The 25,335-nt window shown below is 40.0% G+C and overlaps 1 protein-coding gene across 1 annotated transcript in view; it reads right to left on the reverse strand.

Moving 5' to 3' along the window:
• SPATA16 (spermatogenesis associated 16) overlaps positions 1-25,335 on the reverse strand; it is an 84,455-nt gene that overhangs the window by 53,579 nt on the left and 5,541 nt on the right. The window contains 2 exon segments of the mRNA XM_010573090.1: positions 435-524; positions 12,224-12,369. Of these exon segments, the coding sequence (XP_010571392.1) occupies positions 435-524; positions 12,224-12,369 (236 nt within the window).

Here is a 25,335-nt window from a genome sequence, read left to right on the forward strand (position 1 = left end):
TTTTTTATTTTTTTTTTTTTTTTTTTTTTTTTTTTTTTTTTTCCCCCCCCCCCCCCCTTCCATAGACTCGGAGCACACCTGAGCCTCTGCCCAGGGTTATGGGGAAACCAGGGAGTGGAAGATGTTTGTGTGCACGTAGCTTTTGCCCCAGCATGGCCCTGGGACCTGATCAGGGCTCACCCCTGTAGCCAAGAATGAGTAAATGCTCCTACGCACATTAGTCTAACTGCAACTAGGGACGTAATTGGGATTATTCATGTTACGCCAACTGGGAGAATTGGAGCTCTGCTGCATGTGAGATCATATACACAAAGCCAACGCAAAGCTCCCACTGATTTTGGAAAAGCCTGGATATAAGATGATATCCTTACTACTGAGAGCTGGAATGAAAGCGCTATAGAGAAACCATTAGAAATCCATGAGCACCAGAGTACCTTGCAGCTTCAGAGTATCTCTCCAAACACCGAAACGCAGCAGCTTGGCGCAGGTGGTTCCGGAAATAAGCTGGATTCAGGATAATGCTCCTTAAAAAGATGAGAGATGGACAAGTTAAGATTTCTAATTTTTAAATCATTAAAAGCTACTAATAATCAAACCGTGACTGACACATACTGTATACGCTTATTCTATACAACTCAACACTGTACGTCTCAAATGTAATATGAACCATCGCTTTCTCTCTTGACAGCTGTGATATATGAAAGAGCATTATTAACATTTTTATTGAGGTTATATCATAAATGCAGTTTGATTAGTGTTTTGTGTATTGTTCTAGAAAAAAAATTCCTGTGGTAATATTCTATATTGCCTTTAGCTTGTAGGTAACATAAGCAAAGATGCTACAGTACAACTTCTTGTTAACCCTTACTTCCACAAACGTGACTGACAGTTGTCTGACCCATCTACTTGGAAAAACTGCATCTAGAATGTATTTTAATGTTAACTTGCAAGATTTTGAAATTCTTTCTGTACAAGTGATAGGTTCTACGTGGGTGGACCTTGGCATGTTTCTTAGACTCATAATTTAACAGATGCAATTCCAGGTGTAACAAATTATGGGCTTTAAGTCAATATCAGGAAAAGATGGAAAGGTAAAAATAGCATAAGCTAAACAGTTAGATTGGCAGGCCAGGGTAGCCTTCTGATGTGAGCAGGGGGATGGCAAGAGTGACAGCTTCTTCTACAGCTAATTAGTTCCACTTGTGAGATTTCCAACAAATGACTGGCTTCTCTCGTCAGCACTTCTCCCAGTGTTTGGAGAAAAGGTACATATAGCATGTTTTAGGATGCAAAGTTTAATATTTATCATTACATGCATGTTTTATGAACTATTTAATGGTAGCTTACAACATCACCAAAGACATTAACGCTACGTTCTATTACAAAGAAAATTTGCAAACTGGCTTCTGTTCCCTTTGTTTTGGAAAAAAAAAGTTTGAAAAACTTTGTTTTGAAAGTTTTGAATATTATGTTAACATTAAAACTACTGCTTTTGTGATTTCAGTCTACTAATAACCACAGAACTAATCCTCTTCATAACCAGATAATTTATTAAAGTTTATTCATAGTCTTGAAACTATGACATAAATATTTATGTAAACCCATTCAGCTATAAATTCACATTTATGGAAACACCCAGTGCATTTTAGAAGGCCAATAACTATCTTTTCTGTGTGTATTCAACACTCACAGACTGTATGTCTGTGGCCTTCAGAAGGAGCTTTCAAAACAAGTTAAAACCTAAAGGTATCTCCAAGATGCTGTAGACTTGTCAATCAAATTCACGCTGGAGGCACTTTCTCCCAGGCATGCAGAAGAAGGCCTAAAGCTCTGAATGGTTACATCTACATTTGCAAGTCATTAGATATATAAGGAGTGGATCAGTAGATCAGAGAAGCTAATGTTGATGCCCCTACATCTGTATTGTAGATAGCTGGGGCTTTTATTTCAGACTAGACTTAGTCTGTTCCCTTAAACAAAATGTCCCCGTACATGTTGCTCAAAGCTGTCTTGAAGGTCAGCCGATGGTTTGGATTCCTGTGCCTTCGTTAGGTGCTGCTTGTATTTTGTGCGCAGCTCCTGCAGAACGTACGGGTAGTTTTTCTCTGAAGTTAATCTATTTTGTGAGTGCCAAAACTGGTCTGTGAATAATCTAGTGTGTGCGTGGAAAATGGAGAAAACTGGGTAAAGTGCATCACAATGCTCCTATCGCACCAAATCGAAAAGCTAAGGTAGCTGTAACCAGCGGTGTTTCTCTTCTGGCAGAGTAAAGCTTTGCTCGCTCTGAGCAGAGCTGTGCTGTGCTCTGGAGCTGCAGCTCTGCTGAAGACCAGCCGAAGGTGGTATAGGAACTAGGAAGCATCTCAGAACTATGCTTTCCCAGTCCAACATTGGAAAAATGCTCGGAAAACTGTGTGGAGAGAAAGCATTACCCTGCAGACACTACCTCTCTGGGGAGAAGGTGTGGGGGGAAAACGAATGATGTCATGTAACTTAAGGCATTAGTGGAGGAGGTGCAGACCTTAGTGACCGGGGGCACATCTAAATACTGAACTAAAATACAATGTGCAAAACGGCATGGGATGCTAAAAATTAGTTGTTTTTAATGAGGGGAACAAATCACTCTTATTAGTAACAAAAAGGTAACGCCAACAGCAAACATGGTTCAGATCTGAAGTTTAGACAATACTGATGGTCACCAAAACTTAATCTAACAACAACAACAAAAAAGTCATCAAAACATCAAGTACTATCAGCATTTAATGATTTGACCAAAACAGTAACACTTTACATAGATGGCAACTGGTACTTCTGCAAGCTATTTTAAATGAGATTATTGCTGCTGTAAACTGTAGTCAACCGTTGATAATAGTAATATTGATTATTTTTTCCCTCTCTCTCTCTCTCCTCACCCCCCCCCAAGTTATTGGTTCTACCACAGCCAAGCAATAGCGCTATGAGGGGAAAAAATTAAAAAATCAATAATTCCTTGGTAGTTAGCAACACATTTTCTGTAAGTCTTTGAGCAGGATGTGCTGTGATAGGCTTATAATAAATATAGAACTGTGGCAGATTTTCATAAAATTAGATATCAGTTCTCCGTTTTCCATCTTGAGTTTTTACTAGTCTCAAAAAGATCAATTGCTTCTCCCGATCTATAAATTCTATACTGAAAAATATTATAGCATGCCCTAATAGCTTGAGCAAACATCAGAAAGCTACCTTTGACTCCTGGCAGTTTGGTTTGATGGTGCTAGGCTCTCTGTAGCCTATATACCAGAAATAATTTCTGCTCTATTACTACTCTACCCCAAAGTAGCCCTTTGCCATACTGATGGAGCTCCAGTTTAGCAGCCTTTGTGCAGAGCAGTGCTAACTTCATGCCAGGTGTGCTCTAAAACTGTGCAGAGCTGTCTCTTTGGCTTTTAAATCTGCCTCTGACCCGTTTCAGGCGATTTTGGTGAAAAGGGAAAAAAAAAAAAAACCTGAATGAAAATAGGAAGCAAAGGAATCGTACAAACAAAGGTTAAGAGGAAAACCCTAATTCCAGGAAGTTCTCCTTCAAAGAGGAGCAGATGGGGGACCCATCTGGCCAGGCAGAGATGTGCCAGGCTGTGCACACTGAGAACAAGTCCATGCTCCAAGATCCACCTCCAGCCATGAGCGGTCTTGATACTAGGCTGGTTAACCCAGTAATTAATTAGGAGGGATGGGTTTCGGGAGGGAGGCTTGGAAGAAGAATTAGGAAGGGAAGGCGGTGGACACGCCGGCTGCAACGCGCTTGGGACAATCTCCGTACGTGGTGATTTGTGCCGTGAGGGGAAGCGTCGGTCCTTTCGTCTTTTTACTCGCGTGCCTCTCGTGGGCGCTTCAGGTAGAAAAAGTAGTTTCGACAGGAAACGTCTGAAAAAGGATAGCTCTTATTTTGCACAGAGAAAACTTCTAATCCGCAAAACTGCAAATAAAGTCACTACATCTGAAGATTAAAACTTGTGTTCTTGCCAGGTTTTGCCCTCATCTGTCAAATGACTAGGCTAAAGTAAACTTGAAATAGATTTTCATTTATTTTTCATCTTCACTGTAATCCAAAGACTGCCCTGTTAAAAGCCTTTCGTAAATCATTTGGTCAGTTTTTCTCAACAAAACAGTCCTTAAGTAATGCCGTATATCAGCCTCTTTTTTGACATTTCCGTTTTTTCATCTTGACATCTTCTCTTAAAAATAATACAGTGTTTGTCCTATTATCTTTTTTTCAGACTGTGAGGAGGGGGGAAGAAGGCATCAACTCTCTCCTCATCACAGCAATTGGAGTATGCGAATCAAAGATGCACACGTTAGTTTGTGGTTTTCGCTCCAAGTTTTTCTTTCAGTCGTGCTGCCCGGTGATGAGAAAACAGGTGTGGCAAGAAACTGGGATTGCTCCATCAAAACTGGCTGCTAGAAATCACGTTGCCTTTTCTCTGAGGTGCATGTTCTCTATCAAATTCCTTCCCAAATGCAACAGGGATTTAACTCTAATCTGACTGACATGAAAAAGTGCCTCTGCTACTATCCACCACATCACTTGTGTTTTGGCCTTTATAGGCCAAGAAAAGTCCAAGAGATGATTCCATAGATGAAGCAAGTGGAAAAATACATTTTACCACTAAAGCAGATAAACTCATTTTTCTTGCTAGTACTGTGAGTAAAAGCTAGCTTGTTGGTAGAGGTGCATGCAGTTATTCTTTAATTAGAGTAGCAGAAGCTTTTTCTTAGTTGCCCATGCTTTCCTGTGATACAGTGTGGTCTTCTGTACAAATGCACTTTAATACTCTATTATAATTGACTATTAGAGAGGAATCAGGTGGTTTGGCAGAAGTAAAAATTCAGTGCTAAAGCAATATGTGCCTCTATGCAGAGAGACGTAAAGCCAGCACGGATCGGTATGGCAGGGCGCTGTGCTGGCTCGTCCATACGTTGCTGGTGCTGAGTGAGCGTACAACTGTAGTTGCCGAGGCGTTCTTCAGCACCACGTTAAATACAATGTCAGTGCAAGTCATGTGTCAGCTAGTAGTCTGCAGAACCATGTATTCGGTTGCTGTGGACTAATACAATGCTTTTATCTTCAGTGAATGCTGTCAATCAGCGCAGCTGATGATCTAGCCCCAATATACTTACAGGCGAACCTGACAAATCCTGTACAATTACACTGAACCTCAACTTTCTTTTTCCCTTGTTTCATCTATATGGCAGGTAGCTTATTCTCTGCAGTGTAGTACTAGTCTTACATCTGTTTGAGTCTGCCGTGCTTCATTTTGTGATCCCAAGGGCTGGTTTAAGAGTTCAACTCTAGTAGAGGCACTCAAATTCCTGAAACTCAAATTCCTGAACCCTGTAGTAGCCAGGAATCAACCTCATCATATTTTCCTGCAATTTGCCTGTGCAGCTATGTTATGATTTTATCTAAGTTTTATTTGAGGACCTCATGGTGGTGCATTTGCTTGTAGCTAACTTTGTATTCTAAACCATTTCTCCTCCCAGTGCTGTTGTAGAGAACTAAGAGGGATGTGTCTTGGATACACAAAAACTTGCGGGCTCCCTTACTCTGTGTGAGAGTTTACCAAAGCTGACATCCTGAAGAGGAAAAAAACCCTCCCTGTTGCAACAAGCTGGTGGAAATATTTGGTGGGCTTGTGAAAGCAGGCATGCAGAAGCGCTTTCTCCCAGAGGACAAGCGTGCGGTGGATTAATGCTAGTGGGCATTAATCATTAAAGAAAGGAAGGAGGAGGGTGTCTGTGGTGAGAAGATCCACCTGAGGGGATGTGTGAGGGAGGTAGGGCCTTTCTCCTGAGCTTGGTTTCAGTCTTTTGGTGGCTGGACAGGTTCAGACGCATCGGTCGGCGGGGAGTTTTCTTTCTATTGCCACCAAATGCCTGGCTGTGACTGTGCCCACCTTGCCCTGTGCCTGGGGACCTTTTACCCTTGCATGAGTGCTCTGGTCCCTGAAGGAAGGAGGACCCTTCCCTCACTGCCCTGGCTGCTCTTTTTAAAGAATTGACGTGCAAAATCAGATAACATCTGTGTTAGAGAGAAAAAAGCTTGAGGACAAAGAAGCCAGGGCCGCTTGGAAGATGTAGCTACAAGAGTAGTCGTACTGAATGTTGCTTATCAAGGCAAATCTGGCAGAGTCCAGAATGGGTAATCTGATAAATCATTAAGAATCCCTTCTAATGTAGTCACTATCACTGAACCAAACAAACAGCTGCAAACAAAGGTAAAAAAAACTTCTGCCAAACTTAGGTGGATCAAGGAACAGGACCAGATCCTTTTACACTGAAGGAGGACACCCGACTTGTCTTTGTGCAGTTGGATTTTTTTTTTTATGTACAACCAATCAGAAATAAATGCAGTAATGGCTTCTATGGGTGAGGACCTTCAGTGCACAGAAGAAAGCATCTCATGAAGTTTTCATATCTAAACAGACAGGAAGGGAGGAAGTGTGGGTTCCCAAAAAAGGTTTCACACAACGCCTTTTCTCTGTCAGTGAAGTGAAATATAACTGCCATGCTAAAAGGTTTTGCAGCAGCAATTTGCTTTGAATTGCAAGCATAAGATAAATGTGCTATACAGGTCTCGATTCCTCAGCTGTGAAGGTGGTAAAAAGGAGAATGTTCTCCGGTCCAGAACAAAAAGATATTTAGAAAGATCTTGTTTCAAAGTTCCCAAAACATCTTGACACAAGTGGAGATACTCTGCGTTCCCCGTCTTGTTTGCATAACGTACTGCCCACTCACTTTCCAGCTGTACAAGTACCACTTTCTTGACCACCAAAATTTCTGATGCCATTAGGACTGCTGTCATGTATCTCAACTCTTGGAAAACAGTTCAATGTTGCTAGTCTTTTTCCTTCCGTGAGGAACTGCATTTCTTCCAGGTCACTACTTCCACCCCCCCAAGGATGCCTTTCCTTAATAGGATCTCACCACACATTGTGTAGATAAATGTTTTTGCAGTATAGCATCATGAGAGTCAAGGGGAATATAGCCTTCGACCTCAATGGAGGAAGTCTCAGCCCATAAAATAGGAACTATGTCACTGATATACCAACCTGGAAATAACATATGGTTCAGAGTTGAGAATCAGAATCCAGAGAAAACGCTTCTCATTTAAAAAGTAATAAAAAGTTGACGTACCCAGAAAAATTTGAAACGCTGCGTGAGAAGGAATTATTTTTTAAGAGTACTTCTGGTTTATATTATCCAGAGCATCTCAATGGAATAGCTTTGTATTAATAATATCTCATCTATTATGTATATTGCAATATGCCTAACACAATTGCTGAAGTAATTAGGTGCTGCTAATTCTTCTCTTTCTCTTTCCTCCTTTTTCTGAGGAGGTAAAGAGATTAGAAGAGTAGTTTAGAGCAAAGTATACATTACAGTACAGACTTCCCACAGATTAGCAGCATCAGCCATTATGTTTCTCATTTTTCTATTTCTACCTAAAAATCTATTCTCTTGATCTCTTCTTCTAACCTGTCTCCATTTTAATGCCCACTGACTGCACTGTATCATACCATCGTTGCATTATTTACTTTTGATTATTTAATATTTCACTAGAATTCCATTCTTCAATTTACTTTAATATAGTCCTCTTCTAAAGGTGCAGAATAAGGAAGATAGGGAATGAAGTAGCTGAATATTGAATTTTTAGTCTCAAAGTTCTGAATTAATCTGGATTAGAGAATCCTGACTTATTCTGTCTATAATACACTGACCAAGTTTTGAGATGCCTCTTTTCTGACAGATATTGCATAAAGCTTGATCATTAATAATTATTTTAAGCCTTTTGTGTTTGAAAAGTCACTGGGAAAAATGCAAAGGATTTGGAATTAAATCTGTGAGGCTTCAGCTGTTGTAGATTTTCTTTCCCACTGTGCCTCCATAAGAGATTCCCTCTGTTAAGTCATCACTAAAGCAATCGTGTACTACTTAACAGAGGTGCTATTTTCTACTTGATGTGTCTCCCTATGAATTGTGCAAGAGGCATTAGAGGGCCCTGCCTTCCACTGAACACATAAAAAGGCATAGCAGAAAAAGCTTTACAGATTTATTACATTCTCTATGCATTGCCTTTCTGGGACGGAGGGAGAGAATTGGCAGCAGGTCATGCTGCGGAGCAGAATCTGCAAGGACACAGGAAAATCTTTGCTAACCCCCAAAGATTTTGGATAGCTCCGTACAGCAGTCCTCATTATCATGAACATATTTTTCAGGCATTACTTAGCGGTAACGTTAAAGAAACATGCCACAGTGCCTGATTCCTCTTCCTCCCCTCAGCCCTTACGTCCACAATTTCCAGATCGAGGGAAGGAGGGCAGGGAGCAGAGCCCAGGGATGCTCTGGGAGGATGCAGGTCACAAACGTCCTTCCAGATGGCACTTCCCAATGCACCTCCCACCACCAGCCGTGGGCTTCTGACAGCATGATGGCAATCCCATTGGGAAGAGGTGTGACTTTTCACCTATGCTGGGCAGCCTTGTTCCCCTGCTGAGGAGCTTATTTCCAGAGGAGTCCTACGGCACCAGCAGCCATGCTACAGCTGGGCAGGGAGGGATCAGAAGTAGGCAGAAACGAAACACGATGCTCTTCGTCACTTGCTGCCGGGTAGGTGACGTTAACCTCGTCCACATTTTCTAGTGCTTGATCCACGTACAGGATCTCCACGAACAGCAGTCTATGTTTAGGCAACCGGCTCGAGCCACGTGCCTGTCATTCTTCAAATCTTGTGTGCCATGAGGACCATAGCAGCTGAGAAAGTGCAAGTGCAGCGGCAAAAAACATATTTCTAATAGAAAGGTTCTGTGTTTATATTCCCATGTGCAAACAGCAGGTCACGTGGCGTCATTGCAGATTTATTTTGGCTTGCTTGGAGGAAAAAAGCAAAATAACCAAAGAAACTGTAAGGGGATATAGAATCTCATCGAGAAAGTTGTGTATATCATGTCTTGAAGGATCCTCCATCTTCAATTGTCATGGAGTTCAGCATTGCACTCTCCAATTTCAAACAAAATTGAATCTTAACAGTTGCTGGGTTGTGTACGTGATGCGCTGTGGGTTGTTTTTCCACATGCGCCTGCAGCTTTATGGATTTCTCTGTTGGGCCTGGCCCTCTGAAGAGCAGGCGTAATTGGGGGACTGCTCTGCTGAAATGCTATGCTCTGCTTCAAGATTGTTTTCACTTGAGCCAAAAATTCAACCACTGACATTATTAGGCTGAGCAACATAAGGCCTAAGTACTAATCTGAGGTTTCTTAGTCAGTTCTTGACTTCTCAGACCTTCACTGTTTTGCCATCTGCTATAATTGAAAATTGCCTTCTGCAACCAAAGGGAAAATCTAATTTCTCAGCAAGCCATATGGGGTTATTAAGATCATTAAACCCTGGTATGCCATAATGCCTGGGCCAAAAGGACCACAGGGCATGTAAATATTGTGTGATTCATTTTATAGCTTCAGACTGCAAGTTAGGAATTATTTTGATGGCTATCTTATGATGAAAATGGTGGTCAAGTAGGTGACTGCAGATGTTGCTTGGTCAGGTCAATCCGTGGCACGTTTGTTCAGAGCTGTGACGGATGGGAAGTGGTTTTAATAGGGTTTGATCGCAAAGGGTAAATCTTTTGTATCCGCCTGATGAGTGATCAGAACCCAGCCGGTGTCCTCAATTGTGCCAGTGATACTAAAGGCAGCCTTAAATTTTGATGTTAAGAAACCGGAGAATACAATTTCCACTTTTCAGGAGGACCCAGACGTGGCTTCTCATACAGGATCTAAAGCTGATGATATAAATTGTCCTCCCTTTCCTTTATTAAGAATGGGAAAGCGATTCCCCTGAAGATGCCTGTTCTTGAAGACTTTAAAGCTGAACTGCTGGAATTTTTCTCTGTTTCCTTAGTTGTGATACTTCCTAAGATTTCTTTCTAGCAAACCCCACTTCTATATATTTGATACAACTATGTGTGAGAATATTAAAGCTGATTTTTGGTTAATAAGGCTTTAGAAATGAATGCAGGAGCTGTGAAATTTACATGAAATTAAAGAAAGAATAGTTCAGTAAATGCAAATAAATGCAGAAACGAATATTTTAATTTGGATTCATGATTAAAGGCAAAGGATTACCAGCAAACCATTACAATGTGGTGATGACATAAAAACTCAATGGGAATAAAAATTTCATATGCACTAGTTAACTGATGGCAGTAAGCTATTTTTAGTAGGAGAGCTCAGAGTAATTTATTTTCTCTTTTCAAAAAATATAGCTATTGATTGTATTTCAAGTTTTGTCTATGTGTTAATTATGTCTCAGAATATTTTTTATTGGTATACTATTGTATCAGTTCCTGCATTTCATAATGTGACAACTATGGTCAGTAGATTTATTCCCATTCTGCAAGTTATTAGAAGAATTATATTGAAAATAGGCATTACTGACTGCCACTTTTCTTTGTGCTATGTAACTAAAGGAGTTAAGAACAAATTGTTAGAATAACATATTAGAAAGAAAAGTGAAGGATTTTTTCCTTCCTTCAGGTTTTCCAGTGATCTCAATCTGACTGCATTTATTTTCCCTGTAGGTCATGGGTTTCTTAGGTCATGGTTTCTGTTTTAAGACAATTGAAACCAAAGCTTGTCTGAATAGGCTTTAGGTTCTGTAGCACCGGGGTCAATGCATCTTCCTATTTTGAAAGAAAGATAATTTAAAGGAGGTAAAGAAAAGTATTTCCTGTTCTAGTTATATTGATACTGTCCAAATAGCTTCCTTATTTTAGTGTTCTTGGAAATCAAAGTTAGAATAAGAGAGCTATCATTACCATTTTCCCAAAAGTTGGGAGTCCAGTCAAACTTTATATATATATATATAAATTTTTTTTTTCTTTTCTAATATCGTCTTTGAGAAGCCATGAAAAGATGTGGTTGGTTTTTAGTTTGCATGCGGAGCGCATTCTGGGATTTTTCTTGTTGGGTTGTTTGTTTTTTTGTGTGTGTGTGTGTTTGGGTTTTTTGGGGTTTTTTATGGGAATCTCATAGTCTTCCCCACTTCCTATGCTTTGGCTCACCTAACAGAATACTCCACCTGAAAGGAATACAGGCTGTATCCGTGCTAGATGTGCCCTGGGAGTGCACATAATGTTCCCTAACCACTCGTGGGCGTTCAGGCTGTCAACCCACAATGGTGCTTGGAACTAGTCTGAAGGATGCACCCCCCCAGTGTGTATAGGCTCCAGGTAGGCATAGCTTTACAGACAAAAAATGCTTGGGAAAGGTGTGGGGATGAGTAGGGACAGCAGATAAAGACCTTGCCATTAAGTCGGGATTCTCAGACTTCCCATGACTTTGCATGTAGCTAAATGAACCTTCTGCCATGACAACATTACGTTTCTAGACCAACACGTTATTCTTCACCGCTGTCTCCTGTGCATCATGCATAAGCATGTGCCTCCTCTTTTGTCGTAACTACTCTTTTGTAGTTACATTCGTTTGAGATGATTGTATGAAAAATCCTCACCCTGCGCTAATTGCAGTGTCCATCTTAATATCTCTCATAGAAGGGAAAATATGGATGGAGACTTCAGTAATGAAGTGTTGCTGGCAGGACGTGCATGCGCTTAACAGAAACTATCGTTATGCCTGAGTGCTAATTAAAGGCAGCACAAACCCAGCAAAATCCTAACTCATCTGAAACTAATGGGAATTTCATCTTCACCATGTGGAAGTTTTGTTTCTGGGCTCTTTATGCATTGCTGGTGGTGCTGGTCTTTGCTGTGGATCACAAGTGAGCCCATGAGGAATTATGTAATGAAAATAATTTGAAGCCATCCCTGACCTAATCTGGCTTGAAAAAGATCAAGAGCTCTCATAATATCATTACTATCCTATAAGGCTGAGCATGTTTATATTTGTCTAGCTTCAATTTTAAGGGTGCCCTGAACTATGTACGTGACTCACCTGCATTATCCTTACCTACTGCATTATCAAAGCAGTAAATGTATACATGTTTATGTGGCTTAATGTCTCGAATTTTGAGAATTAGTCCAATCTAAATGTCAGTGCCATGTGTAAGTTGTGTTTTATTGATTCCTCTTATTATTAGACTGATTCTTCCTGCACAGGATTTATTCATAGTCTTTGTTTAATTTTTGATTTCAGTCTTAGCAGTGTATCTAATCAATATTTATTTTTACCTGTGTGAATGATTCAGAGCCTCATCAAGCTTCCTCAGTTTTAAGTAGCAGGTTACAAGCTTTGTCTCAATAAAACTGGCGATACTGGAAATATCTTCTGGAGATGACTCAAGGGTATCATCTGTAGCAGCACCTTTACTGAAAAGCTGTACAAGAAACAAAAACGTTATTTACTAATGTTATAATACACCTTTTGTTAGCTAGAAATGCTTTTTGTAACTGATAAATGGAGAAAACTGACTTCTAAGTAAAATACACCCTGACTTTAGTTAAAGTTAGCACTACAAAAATCAGTACAAATACATGTGAACGTAGTGTAAAATGCAGTGTCATCTTCCCAGAAGGGATAGTCAAGAGAGCAGATAATAAGCTAAAAACTAAAAAGCACTGTTAGGAAAGCAACTATATTTTTCCCCATTTTCAAAAAGAAAGGCTCAACTTCAGGCTCCCCAAATCCATGGCTGTCTTGAGATTGAAGTCAGAGGAGGAGTCTCAGACAGCTACTTACTTATTTCAGTAAGCCAGTGGTGAACTCTGCCTTAGGCTCTGCTGCCCTTGTCCTGCGGGTAGGACAGCAGAGAGTGATACAAGGCAAGGAAACCAGAAACTCTCCCCCTCATTTAAGGGGAGGACTTGTCCTTCCAGAAAACTGCTGTAGAAAGTGAAAAGGATGAGATCAACCATCTTTCCCATCTTGAGCCGTACAGAATTTAGCAGAGAGAAACATATTTTCTGTTTTAAAAAAATACTCTTCCTGATAGATAAATTGCCTGCTGTTCATCACGGCCAGTGACTTTCTCATTAAATAATGTTCTGTTTAATAATGTGCATCGTTAGAATTAGATAACCCACAAGTCCTTAAAGTTTCGGAGAGTCCTTAGCACTGGCAGAGCGGCAATACTGGGCAGGACCACCATCGGTCCTCAAAGATTTCTTTTTTAATCTACAGGCAACCTGATGTTGTAATGCCAAAGAGTAGTAGAAATTAGCTTTTAGTTCTTAAGAAAATTGAACTGTAAGCAAATAGATTAAGTTTAAGAGCCTTGCCTTTAAGGACAATAACCATATAGTGCTACTAATGAAAATGCAATTGAATGTCCTTTGCTTGGATAAACATCCCTAACAGGATTGTTTAGTATGCAATGATTTCATCTGACTAAGTGACTTCACTACGAATCAGCTTTAAAAGTAGATTTTTAAGAAAGATTAACAAATTAATATTTATCTAGGTTGTGTGCTTAACCTCCTGGGTCACACGGAGACCAGTGCCCAGGAGCCTGCAGCCTAACGTGGATGAGCGCAGCCTCTGCTTTCCATGGGGTATAACCAAGGGACTCTCGTTGAGTCCAGTTCTGCCAGCCACCAAAGCTTTAAAATGGGAGGAGAATCTGGCCTGTTTGTCTAGTCCTCATCACTAATTGGTTTAGTTATAATAATTAGTTTCTTGTGTCTAGATAGTTAAAATCCAGTGGTTAATCTTTAGGAGGTGCAATGTCAATTTAGCAGTTTGAGATCTCTTTAGATTAAACCTGTCAAGACAAAAAAAGCTCTTCTATATAAGCATCTTTCTCCCTGCATGTGACCCTTAAAAGCAAGAAGGATTATAGACCCACATCCACACTTAGCACCTACAAAGCCAACCCTATCTTTGAGATTTTTGTGCGTTTGTTAGAGATCAGCTCAATTCTTTACAGGCAACAAGGGTCATTCAAGGAAGTGTCCCCCTAGTTCAGGTGTGATAAATATTTCTTCTTTCACATCCTTTCTCTGCTGAGCAAAGTTACACAGTGTATATAATAACTCCATACATTTAAGATTTTCTATCATCTTGTTATCAGTAGAAGTTATAAATCAGAGAATTCATCACTTTTAACTTTGCTCGTGGTACCATATATATCTGCTGAAGTGTCTCTATGGATAAGACATGCTATATGTAGCTAAAAGACCCAGAGAATTATGTTCACATCAGTGAACATAAAAGTATCATCAAGTTTTTCTGTAATAACACTTTTCAGCTGAATTGGCCATGCTGTGACCTCTGTTAAATTTATGGGAATGAGAGACTTGAGGCTACTCTCTGGACTTTCAAGATCTTGAGTGATTGTGAGAAGAAAAGAATCATTTAGGGATCCTTTCAGTATAAAGTGCTGCAATTCAGAGTTTCCTCGAGTCTTACTGCTGATATGAAGAGTTATGTTTAGACCCGTGTAACCCCTCAGTTATCTTTGACAAAAACCAAGACATGAGTCTCCGTAAACTGTATCTGAACAGATAAGGATTCAGAAAATATCTTTAAATACAGTGAAGATTGGGTTCTGCCAGGTCTTCTCTAAGACATCTCAGAGTAAGAGTTCAAAGAAAGTAATAACTCGATCTTTAATCTCACAAAATCAGAGTAATATTTTAAAGGGATGTGCCTGTGTTTGGGACCATCTAGGTTGTATACTTTCTAGGGCCCAAACTCTCTCCTGATTTTTTGTGTAGCATTTCTGCAGTGGATCAACGTGTTTTGAGATAAACCCCTCCATGCTAGTTCCATACAAACAGCAGCAACACATGCACCAAAAGTAAGACTGAACTTAATTTTACAGAAATGGCTCCTTCTGTACTAAGCAGAATAGTTTATGAATATACAAAATAGCCCTCGTGTCTGGTATTAGTGAGATGCACAATTAAATTTATCCACTGGCATAAGGGACTTTTTTGGAAACAATATAGACACCACTGGGAAAGATTTCTGTTGGGTGAACCATCTCAGTGCAGCCCGAAAAGCACATCGTTTTCCAAGTTCTGACGGAGATGATACCTTTTGTGTGTGATTCTTCACCCTTTATGGTATTTTGCTGGCCTTTCTGGTAGAAGCATGTGGCTGTGCAGCAGGAGGAGGACTGTTGCCTTGCGTTGTGCTGTCTGCCACCGAATATTGAGCCTGACTGTGTGATTTTGGGGGGTGAGGGAAAGACAGTGCCAGAAAGCACCTGAGAAAACTCATTTGGGGAAGTTTCCAGGGGAGGAGTTAGGTGGGAAGGAGACACTGAGCTGGGATTTTGCAGCACAGGTGGGGATGTGGAGAAGAGTTGTAGAAAGACTCACATCTGAGTTTCAAAGGGGAAGAGAAAAAGGAAAATTTCCTAGGGATCCAAAGGAGCCTCTGTAGCTACAGATTGTTGTAACTTTGGGAAATCCTGCTGGACTGAGAGCAAGGGAAGAAGAAAGGCTGTGCCATGCACAGACGTAATGAGCAGGGAGGAGATTTGTTTGCAATTTTCTTGTTTCACCTAGCAGAAGAAAGTGTTCTCTATCTTGCTGCAGTCTGGTAACGCTACCTCTGAAGACCAAAAAGGCTGTCAGTGTTTGTGGAGTGCTTTCAGTAAAAGGCAAAAGCAGCTCCATCTCGCTCCTCTGAATACCTTAAGGTCTTGCCACAAGGACATTCAAATACAGATTTGGGCCTGGAGAGGCAGTTACATTTTGTACCATTGAGGGTTTCTTTTTCCAGAGCTACGTTACAGGATTTTATTTTAATTCCAAACAGGGAAGTTTGGGAGTACATCTTACTTATGACTTTGGTGAGCTTTTGGTCTGCAGAAATCTTGCCAATATTTTAAAGGTTATAGAGGCTATGAAATTGAAGCAAACAACTTAAACTTTTGAAGCTTTACAGCCAATCTGGGGTTAAAAACCTGCAATGTGCTATTTTATGTCCTTTACCATAGCTAGCAAATCTAACAGTAGTTTTACTTTCAGACTTAGTCTACCTGAGAGCAGTCCTGTCAGTAGATAGGAATATTTTTCCAGAAATAATGTTTAATTAAAAAAAAAAATCCCGTCAAAGGATATATTTTCATAGGGGCCCTTGTTACAACTGGAGACCATTGTACAGGTTTTGTGTATATGCATCCTTTAGAAGACAGCAGAGTTGTCCCATTCAAAGAGTTACCAAGTAAGGAATGAAACGTAAGAAACGAAAGTGTTACCTGCATTTTTTGTATTAGTAGTGAACTGACACTAATGATGCTATACTTTCACTGATAAAGGAGGTTTCTCTTGCAACGTACTGGACCCTATAAATATATTGCTGAAATCACAGTCGTATAAATGTTTGTGATAAAGTACTTTGTCAAAGGTCACAGAACAAGTCTGTGACACTGTGAACTTAGCATAGATCTTGTTGTGGTATTAAGGCTTTAATTTTGGCAGTAGCAAGCAAGGAAATTTTGAGTAAAGGCCTCCCAGGCGTTAGCAAATAAGAAAGAGAGGAAAAGATCCCCTCAAACCCACCATGGCTTTGGTAAAAGACTGGTGGAAATGCTGATCATGAAGGTAGCCTCCTAGTTGACATATTTGTAATTTGAAGAATAAAATTAGAGCTCTGGTTAGGCACCGACCTGTACGTTGGTGCATTGGAACTGCTTTCACTGAAAACAAGGTGAAAGGTTCAGGTGTAAGAAACTGGCAATGGTAACAGTTTACTAATCACTACTACAGGTTTGGTGTATGTTAAATTCGGGAATATGGTTTGTCTTAAAGAAGATGCCCAATGGATATCCATCTATGTGTGTGGATATAGATACATATTTGGTAGCAAATTTAGCTCGGGAAAACAAGAAAATTTGGTCAAATGGTGTATGGCAATGAGATTCTTTGGCAAATTCCATGAGACCGCTTGTGCTTTCATCTGCCAGACTGAAAGGGTTAAGAGTTAGTTTGAATACAGCAATAACGTGCTAGCCTTGCTGGAGCTGATTGCTTTGCTTTTGCCTTTTTTCTTTTTTTTTTTTTTTTTTCTTATTAGCAGAGGAATGTTTAATCATGCCTCTCCGTTTTAAAGATAACTTCATGGTTTTCCCTGGAGTGACTTTTAGAGTGGTTAATCAGAGGGACAAACCTGAAAAGGCAAGAAATATTTAATTAGTGCCTTTTCTTCTGACTAGCCAACAGTCCTAACCAGACACCTTCATTTCAGAGCCATCCAAGTAATCAGCCTGGTAATGTCACTGCATTGCACATCAGGCACCTGGCAAGTTGAACACTAACTGCATCCCAGAAAATGTCTGCTAAGGAAGGCTACTTCTGAAAATAACTTTCAAAACCTGATAGCAAGCCTCACACAGGACTGAAAACAAACTGCTTTTTGCAGTATATTGCACTGTAATCCAGTCCTTACAACTATTAGGCACTATGAAAAATACTGCAGGAAACCAGCATAACAAAGAACCAGTTAATGGTGGTTTTGTCTCAGTAGAGAGAGAAAAAAAAAAAAAGTCAGTACAGAGAATAAAAAGAGAGAGGATTTTCTCTCAATGACATGATTTCATGCAGCATAACTTTCTAGCTTCTATTCAAAGTCATACTGACATCTTGGTATGCAATTTCAGTCAGCAGAGCAGGAATTGTATATAAAACTCCTGTCTTTATTGTTAATGAGATTTGTGTAAATAACTTGCTAGAAAACATATTGAAAATATATAATTCACTACTAAATATGAATGCAGATGTCAGGTTAGAAGAACTAAATTTACTAGGCTTCCTGCAATGTGCTCTGAAATGGATAATTTAAATAATACGTACGTATGATATTTTTGGCGTATTAGCTGCTCTGTGCAGAGTTAGCACTGGATTCTGTAATAGTAATGTGTGTGCAGGGCACATTTGCTGTCTTGGGCTTATTATTGGTTACACAGTACCTACCGAGAGGCAAATATACCTCAGCTGTGCTAAGTTATGAGAAACGGTCCCTATTTCTATTCAGAAGACCACTGTTTGCCAGAAAAGCACAGATCTGGTGAGTATTGACTTTACCAGATGAACTTAGCAGGCTGCTTGCCCTCCTTGTGGGGTGGGATTCAGCCCGCTCTCCCCACAGTTTCACTGGGTTTATCTTAAACCCTGCCTATGTCTAGGCTTAAATCCCTTCTTCAGCTAGAACCAGTCTTTCCGCAGGAACCAGCAGTACATGGAAAGGATTTGGTGACCAGGTGGGCCAGAACATTAGAGAAGTTCAAACCTAAATTTTATGTTCCCCAAAGGCTGACATGGAGCTAGGGTTTGCACCTCTGTCAGTGTTTTGGCCTTTTTTTGGAGACAAGAGCTCTCGGCAAAAATAAGATTTCAGGTGCCCACCAAATTCAGAGGATATAGCATTTTAGTTTGTGCTCATTTCTAGGTGGATGCTGCTTTATAAAAATAAACTTGACGTGAATCTTTCCCTCCCACAGAAACTAACGATGTTCCCTGCAGCAGTCCTAAGCCAAAGTCATTCCTGTTTATTGGTCCAACTTCAGATAAAGGCTTTACCTCCCCCCAGTGCAAACTTACGGGTCTTTCTCATATTGCAAATAATTTGCTTCGGAAGCATTAGATCGGGAACAAAGGTTTTAGGAAAATATCATCCGTTTGACTTCAGCTTAATCTGTGTGCTGTGCTATAAATCTGTGCCTCTCATTACCAATCCCTGTTTTATGGAGTGTTCCCGTTATCAGTACTGCCAGGGTGAGAGGAGTAGTCACAGAAGCAAAAAGAAAAAAAACCAACCCCAAAGCTCTCTAATGAAATATATATTGTGGAATCAATATACTACAATAGTTTCCAAGGAACTTTATATTCTGTACAACATAGGGATTTATAGATTGCTTTTGTAATACAAAATTTGTCAGCCCTCCACTGTGAGTCCATCTAAGATCAAACCAAACCAAGGATGGTGTAAATATTCCATGTGAAAACCAAACAATCAGACAAAAGTCAGAACTGATACCAGTACCTCCTCTTGACAGGCTTGTAGTTCAAGATGCCTATTGGACTTTGAAGCAGGAGCATCAGTCTGTTGATAGTGTTCACAGGAGGAGCTGGCCAAAATGAATGTTTTTTTTGGAGGCAACTGTCAGCTGGTGTGATGTGACTATATTGTAGCAAGATTGAGAGCTGTCATGATTGCTTGGAAAAAGCAATATAATTTCAGGCCAACTAATTTAATCCCTTTGATGCCAAGAGATTTGCTACTGCTAAGTCCAAACACAGAGATATCTCACCAGCACTTTTATTAAGGCAAACTATGGGAAAGGTTCACTCCATTTTGACGGACAGGATTATTAGGGAAAAGCAATAATTTGCTGAAGCCTTATTTTCATGCCATTTCCGGATATGACATTAAAGCTAGCTGCAAGGCCAGCTCTCCCCTCTCTCCCCACCTTAGGATACTGTGGATTTAGTAAACTCCACCAAGAATCCTCTCAACAGTATTGTCAGCATTAGAAACACAACACATATCCATGCCTCAGGAATAAACAGAAATAAAGCTCTTCCCTAAAGTAACCTAACCAGAATTCATTCCCCCCTACTTTTTATTGTTTGGTTCACCTCTGTAAAGCTTTTCAGCATTTATATTCATTTTACACTGTCAAAAGCTGAACAGGAGTAAGATAACAAATGGTTCTGGTAGCAGCTGTCACCACCTACTGTCTGTGTATGCCTGTGTGAATCTCTAAATGGAAATAAAGTACTTTAATAACACATTTTCTCTAAACTGTCCTCATGGATAAAGTTACTCTCAAATCAGTCCATGAACACTTTCCAATTCGGTGCCTGCTTCAGCCTGTATCTCTCTCTCCTCTGCAGAGTCTATGTAGGTATGCAGCAGTATGATTTAAAGACATTTCAGAGAGAAAATACTTTAACAGCACACCTTCTGTGACCGCCGCTTGCCTGTATTACCTGCCTTTGGTGCTTGAACCTTCTCCTAACTTGCCTAATTTTCTTGCAATAAATTAAGTCGATTGTCCATCGTGTTGTTGCGCTGGCTCTAGCCAGGAAGCGCCCAGAGCCACAAATTAAACACGAATTGCTCTGCCCTCCCTGTTCCTGTACGATCCCTTCCAGGAGCAGATGGCAGCTGGGAGGATAAATACCTCCAATTTCTTAGGGCCCTGAACACAAAGGAAACTCCACTTTGAGATGGGCTCTAAGGCACTGCTTTATTTTGAGAGAGGTGAGGGAGCATCGCACCTGTGCCTTTATCTGTCACTGGGTACCACGGTGCCTATGGTGCATATGGGGAGCTGTGGGGTTCAGGCACCTAAAGATTTTTAGCAGCCCAGCTTTCAGAGAAGCCCTTTATGGGTCCAGCCAGCAGTGAGATGCCCTGAGCCATGCACCATGTCGACAGTTGCGCCCATGTCTTTCAAGATGGGCTAGTGCCTTCTCCAAGGCTGTCCCAAGTCTTTTTTTTTTTTTAACTCTTTTTCTCTCTTTTTTTTCTTTTTCTTTTTTTTTTTTTCCCCACCCTTTGTGTTACCTACTGAGGAATCTACTACATGAACCCTGCCTCTATTTTTCAGTGACTGTAAAACATGTGGTTTGCTTGTGTTTAGGTCAATGAGGCTTTTGATTGTAAGTGACAAGTGGTAGGTGATTATTTTTAATCAAATATACTGCTTAACATTTACAAAGTATGGAGAAAATATTTGGTGCTTTTGAGCACCTGTCACCTCCAGGTAAATAATTTAATAGCATGTGAGGAAGCCAATTAGAGTTAATTAGAAATTGACTGATCTGCTTTGGCACCAAAATGATTGGAAAATATGGCCTGTCCTTTCTGGAATAGGGATTTTGCTCTTGTACACACACGAGTCAGAAAATATATTGTTTTATGGTCAACACATAGTATTCCTTTGAGGAAAAAAGTACTTTATAAGCCAGATATGTAACAGCAGTTCAGGCAAGAAGAACAGGGGCACGAATCCTTATAGACAAATAGCTGTGCAGTTCCTCAGCCTTATTTCATGGTGATGGCCATGCTGGAAATGTCTAGAAGATTAATAGATTCAAATTCAGTGATCAAAAAATGGGAGCGTGTCCAAATGGATCATTATAACAGATTCCCACTCTATCCCACAAACCAGATTTGAACCATCTGTAAGCTTCACATTCCTGGTCTAAAAATCTTCTGCAGCCATAAAAGACTGTAAGTATCAGTAGGAAAAAAAAAAAAAAAATCAATTTCTTGGCTTTGCAGCCTAAAAATATAGCAATGGAACTACAGGGAGAGAAAAACTGCTGATTATCAGGGCTTTTTTTTTTTTTTTTTTAAAGCAAGTTAAATTAGTAGGCTGTATTTAGGAAACTCCTTTGTTATTAGAGGTTAAAAGAATATTTCTAGAGCGTAAAGTCAGCATCTCATGCTCCGGCTTTGGGGGATCAGTGACTGTCATCTTTGATGTTCTCTGTCCAAGACCTACTGTACTCCCAGGAAATTTCTAGAGGAGCTGTGCTGGTGATAAGGATAGATTAATTATGAGTCTGATTTTTAGCTCCCGAAAGTTGGTGCAAAAAATAAATATTTAGCCTTTCACATGCTCTCCCTTGAGGACTTTCATGGTGTTAAACTGTGTCTAGTCCTTGCACAGCTCTTGTTGGTGAGAGGGCATAGGGAAAACTCTATCAAGTCCCATTTTTCTAGCCCTTTCATTCTGGTGGATGACCAGGAATTCCAGTCTCCATGCTCCATAAAGCAAGGGATTACACACTGTTATACATCGATGCCTTCCTGGACCTCTTCACCCACCTGCAAAAGGAGACAATGTTGGTTGGGGGAGGCAGGGTGGGCAGAAACGTGGCTGTGCCCCAGACTCTCTGCAGCAGCTAGCGCTGACCCCATGGTGACAAGAGAGAGCACATCCAAAATCCTAATCCTACAGCGCTCCACCACTGGACAGACCACTGAAGATGAACCTCTGTTCATGTAGGTATTTATATAGGAAATACTAATTTTTGGCTTTTCATATAGCGAAATTGATGGGAGGCTTGGTCGAACCATGCTGCCTAACTCTATATTGGTACGTAATTATGTCCACGAGGCACCGGTCCCACAGCCGCTGTCAAAATATTAGCTTTTTGCAGATATTGTTGCCTGGAAGAGGGAGTGTGGTCTTGACAAAGCCTTCTCCGCAAGCAGTGAATCACAAGGCAATGAGCCACAGGAAAGGTTAATCTAAAAACTCAAGGTGCGCAAAAAAGATGGCACTAATGTTTATCTCCCTGCCATAGGAACGGTGCCCATAATAGCCATCTGTGGAAAATGGAGATATTCCAGCTCGTGGAAGGCACCACAACAGCACTCTGGTGAATTAATCACATGCTGTTTGAGGCCTTCACCTCACACACGGGATGCATTTCATGTCTCTGAGATATTCTACGCCGAAAGCTGTGTGCTGAGATACTGTGGACTTCTTTCTGTGCACAGCAGTTGTGAACCTTTCTCATTTATTTTTTAATCGCAGGGGAGGATTATTTTCAGAACAACAGGGTCTGAAATTTAAATGTGTGCAGGTTTTAAATAGGCTGATGTTTCTGAAGTCTTTTATGCTCTCTGATATTAGGAGATTAGTTTGAGACAAGATCTTTCGATCCTCATAAAGGTTTAATGTTATTTTGTAGCTAAGCTGTTAATAATTGGCTAGAGATTTTATAGATATACGAATATGGTTTCCACTGAGGTTTTAAGCTAAAGAGTGATTTCGCATACCCTTCATATCCCAGCCCAGATGTTCAAGTCCTATTTCCCTACATTCCAACAGATGGATGCCAAAAATTTAGGGAAATTTACAGTGTTTCTCAATGTAGTATATATAATATACTGTATTACTGAGCTAGGAGGTAGAAGAGTGAAGACTATTGCCCCAATTTCTTCAGCTATTTTGCTCACTAGCAACAGAAAGTACTTAATTCTTAAGCTCTAATGGTGAGAGTTCTCCAAGGGAGCATTATTTTTTCCTCTCCCAGGCCAACTGTAATGCAGTTGACTAACGCTAAGTCCCTCCTGATTAATTTAATGGTAGCTAAATAGTGCAGAAATAGCGAGAAGCCACCAATTCTTCTCCTGATAATACTGCCTTCCCGATGTCTGCGGTAATCAGCAGCATGCTGTCCAACATATAAAAGTCTCTAAATTAAACAAGCATTTCAGTTTTCCTTTCTGACTAATAATTTTCCTTTTGTCCCCCCAAATCCAATAATTTCAGTGCTAGACTTTCAGAACTGCCTGTTATTTGCATATCTGAAAACCAACATGATCTAAAGAATGATAATATGACGTGAATAATATAGATGGATCTAGAAAAGACATTTCTGCCTAAAGAAGAGCCAAGAAATGGATCATATTTGCAATATGTAAGGTAACTTTAGTGATACTATTCAAATTTAACGCTATGCACACGCTTTTCTGCATCAGGGTGTCTAACTCGAAACATTGTAATGTCAGACTAAAGCATTAATTTCCTTAAACCTGAAAAATGTCTGTAAACATTTAGCACCAGAAACTCTGACTTTGAATTTCTGTGACCTTTGAGCTTATTACATATCATGGGTCTCTTCACCCACATGAAATGCAGAGGAAATTTTTGTTCATTTCTTCAAAAAGCGATGGGCAAAACAACCACAGTTCCAGTCTCAGCAGCTTAAGTTTTCTGGTTTTCTCTGCAACATCTCCAATTTGTCTATATCTGAACAAATAGACAAATTGGAGATAATGCAAAGAAAAGCAACAAAAACAACACAGAGGTTTAGAAAATGAGACCTGGGAGGAAATACTAAGAGGGCTGAATTTATTTCATTTAGAGAAGACTGAAAAGAGAGATGCTAAGAGGTTGCAAGTACAGAGAGAGTAGGGTGGTTAATTGCTCTTCATGTCAAATAAGGATACAAAAAAAAAAAGTTATGGGCTATTTTGCAGCATGGAAGATGTGGAAAAACTTTCTATCAGCTTGCTGATATAGATGAGAAGTCCCTCTTGCTGGAGATTTTTAGAAACAGTACAAAAGTGTCTTTCAGGGGTATTCTGGTTTTTGCTTCTGAGGAGAGCTGGATTAAGAGGCTGCTGAGAAGCCCCAGCCCTACAATTCTGTGATTTTCCAGTCACTCTGTCCTCAATCCCAGGAAGGAATTCTTTAATCTCTATTTATTCTTTCACCAGGATGTCTATTAGCTAGCCTTTCCATTTCATCTTAGGAGCAGAAAAGTACTCCTTTCCTCTCAAGTGACAAGTGTTTTTGTCCCCATCACAGCTCATTTCTGAATGTATGGGGGGAAAAAAAGCCTAAAAAGGATGGCACTCTAATTTCACTCACTCACTGCTATAATATTTATTGTTTTAAAATAAAACGTCTTCAGTATTGTAGAAAAAAACAGGAGTAGGCTACTTGCTTGTCACCTGCAAACCTCTAATGTTTTACAAATGCTTTTGAATGAAGTTGGGCAGTACAGTGCTGAAACAAGTACGGTTGGACCCTTTTTCAGGATGTCAAGTGTATAGCTGAAGTGATTGGGGTCAGAGTGGAGACAAAACATTAGAGTCCAGAGAGTCCAGCTTGCAAGTCCTCTATTCTAATCACCAACTATATTCCTGTAAAGAATAAAGTGTCTCTTTTCTTGTTTTTTATTTTTATTTTTTAATTTTATTTGCAATGCAGACGCTAGCCTTTAAAATCCTTACAGCTACTAAGAGCGGGTTTTTGCATCATGTATCATGGAAAAAGTCAAGCCCTCATCTGCACAGTAAATGTTAGCAGCTGGGTTAATTGTGAGGATATAGGGTGTCTTTCAAGGTTTACAAGACAGCTATGCTCTTGGAGATACTGTTTTCAAAATGCTGTAATGCTACCTCTTTGAAAGCAGCCTTTGGCTGTAGAGTGCTACTATTTAACAGGTTTAACATTACTAAAAATTGAGAGGCTGATGCCATTATTAAATTTCATTCTGCACACAAGCAAACAGTTTATCATAGTCTGTTCCCAGCAATTGTAATCCAATTTTTGTTATCTTACATTGTTTAAAAAAGAGAGAGAAAGATACTGTACATCAATCTGATAAAAATTTTTAAATAACTGGTGCTTTTTTGTGATTATGTTGGTTTTATAGCAGCATTATGGAAACACGACAGGGTAACTAAAATCTGATTACGTCTAAGTCCTTGCCCATTATGTGATTATTATGAACCATGACTTCTACTGGCACATTATGAATTACATGGTCATAATACAAGGGATTTCCAATATAATTAACTGAGATTAGCAGCACTAGAGAAATCTGGGAATAATGATACAACTCCAAACAATCAGTTT

Source organism: Haliaeetus leucocephalus, unplaced genomic scaffold (genome assembly GCF_000737465.1).
Source record: "Haliaeetus leucocephalus isolate CR32 unplaced genomic scaffold, Haliaeetus_leucocephalus-4.0 Scaffold362, whole genome shotgun sequence".
Taxonomy (NCBI): Eukaryota; Metazoa; Chordata; class Aves; order Accipitriformes; family Accipitridae; genus Haliaeetus; species Haliaeetus leucocephalus.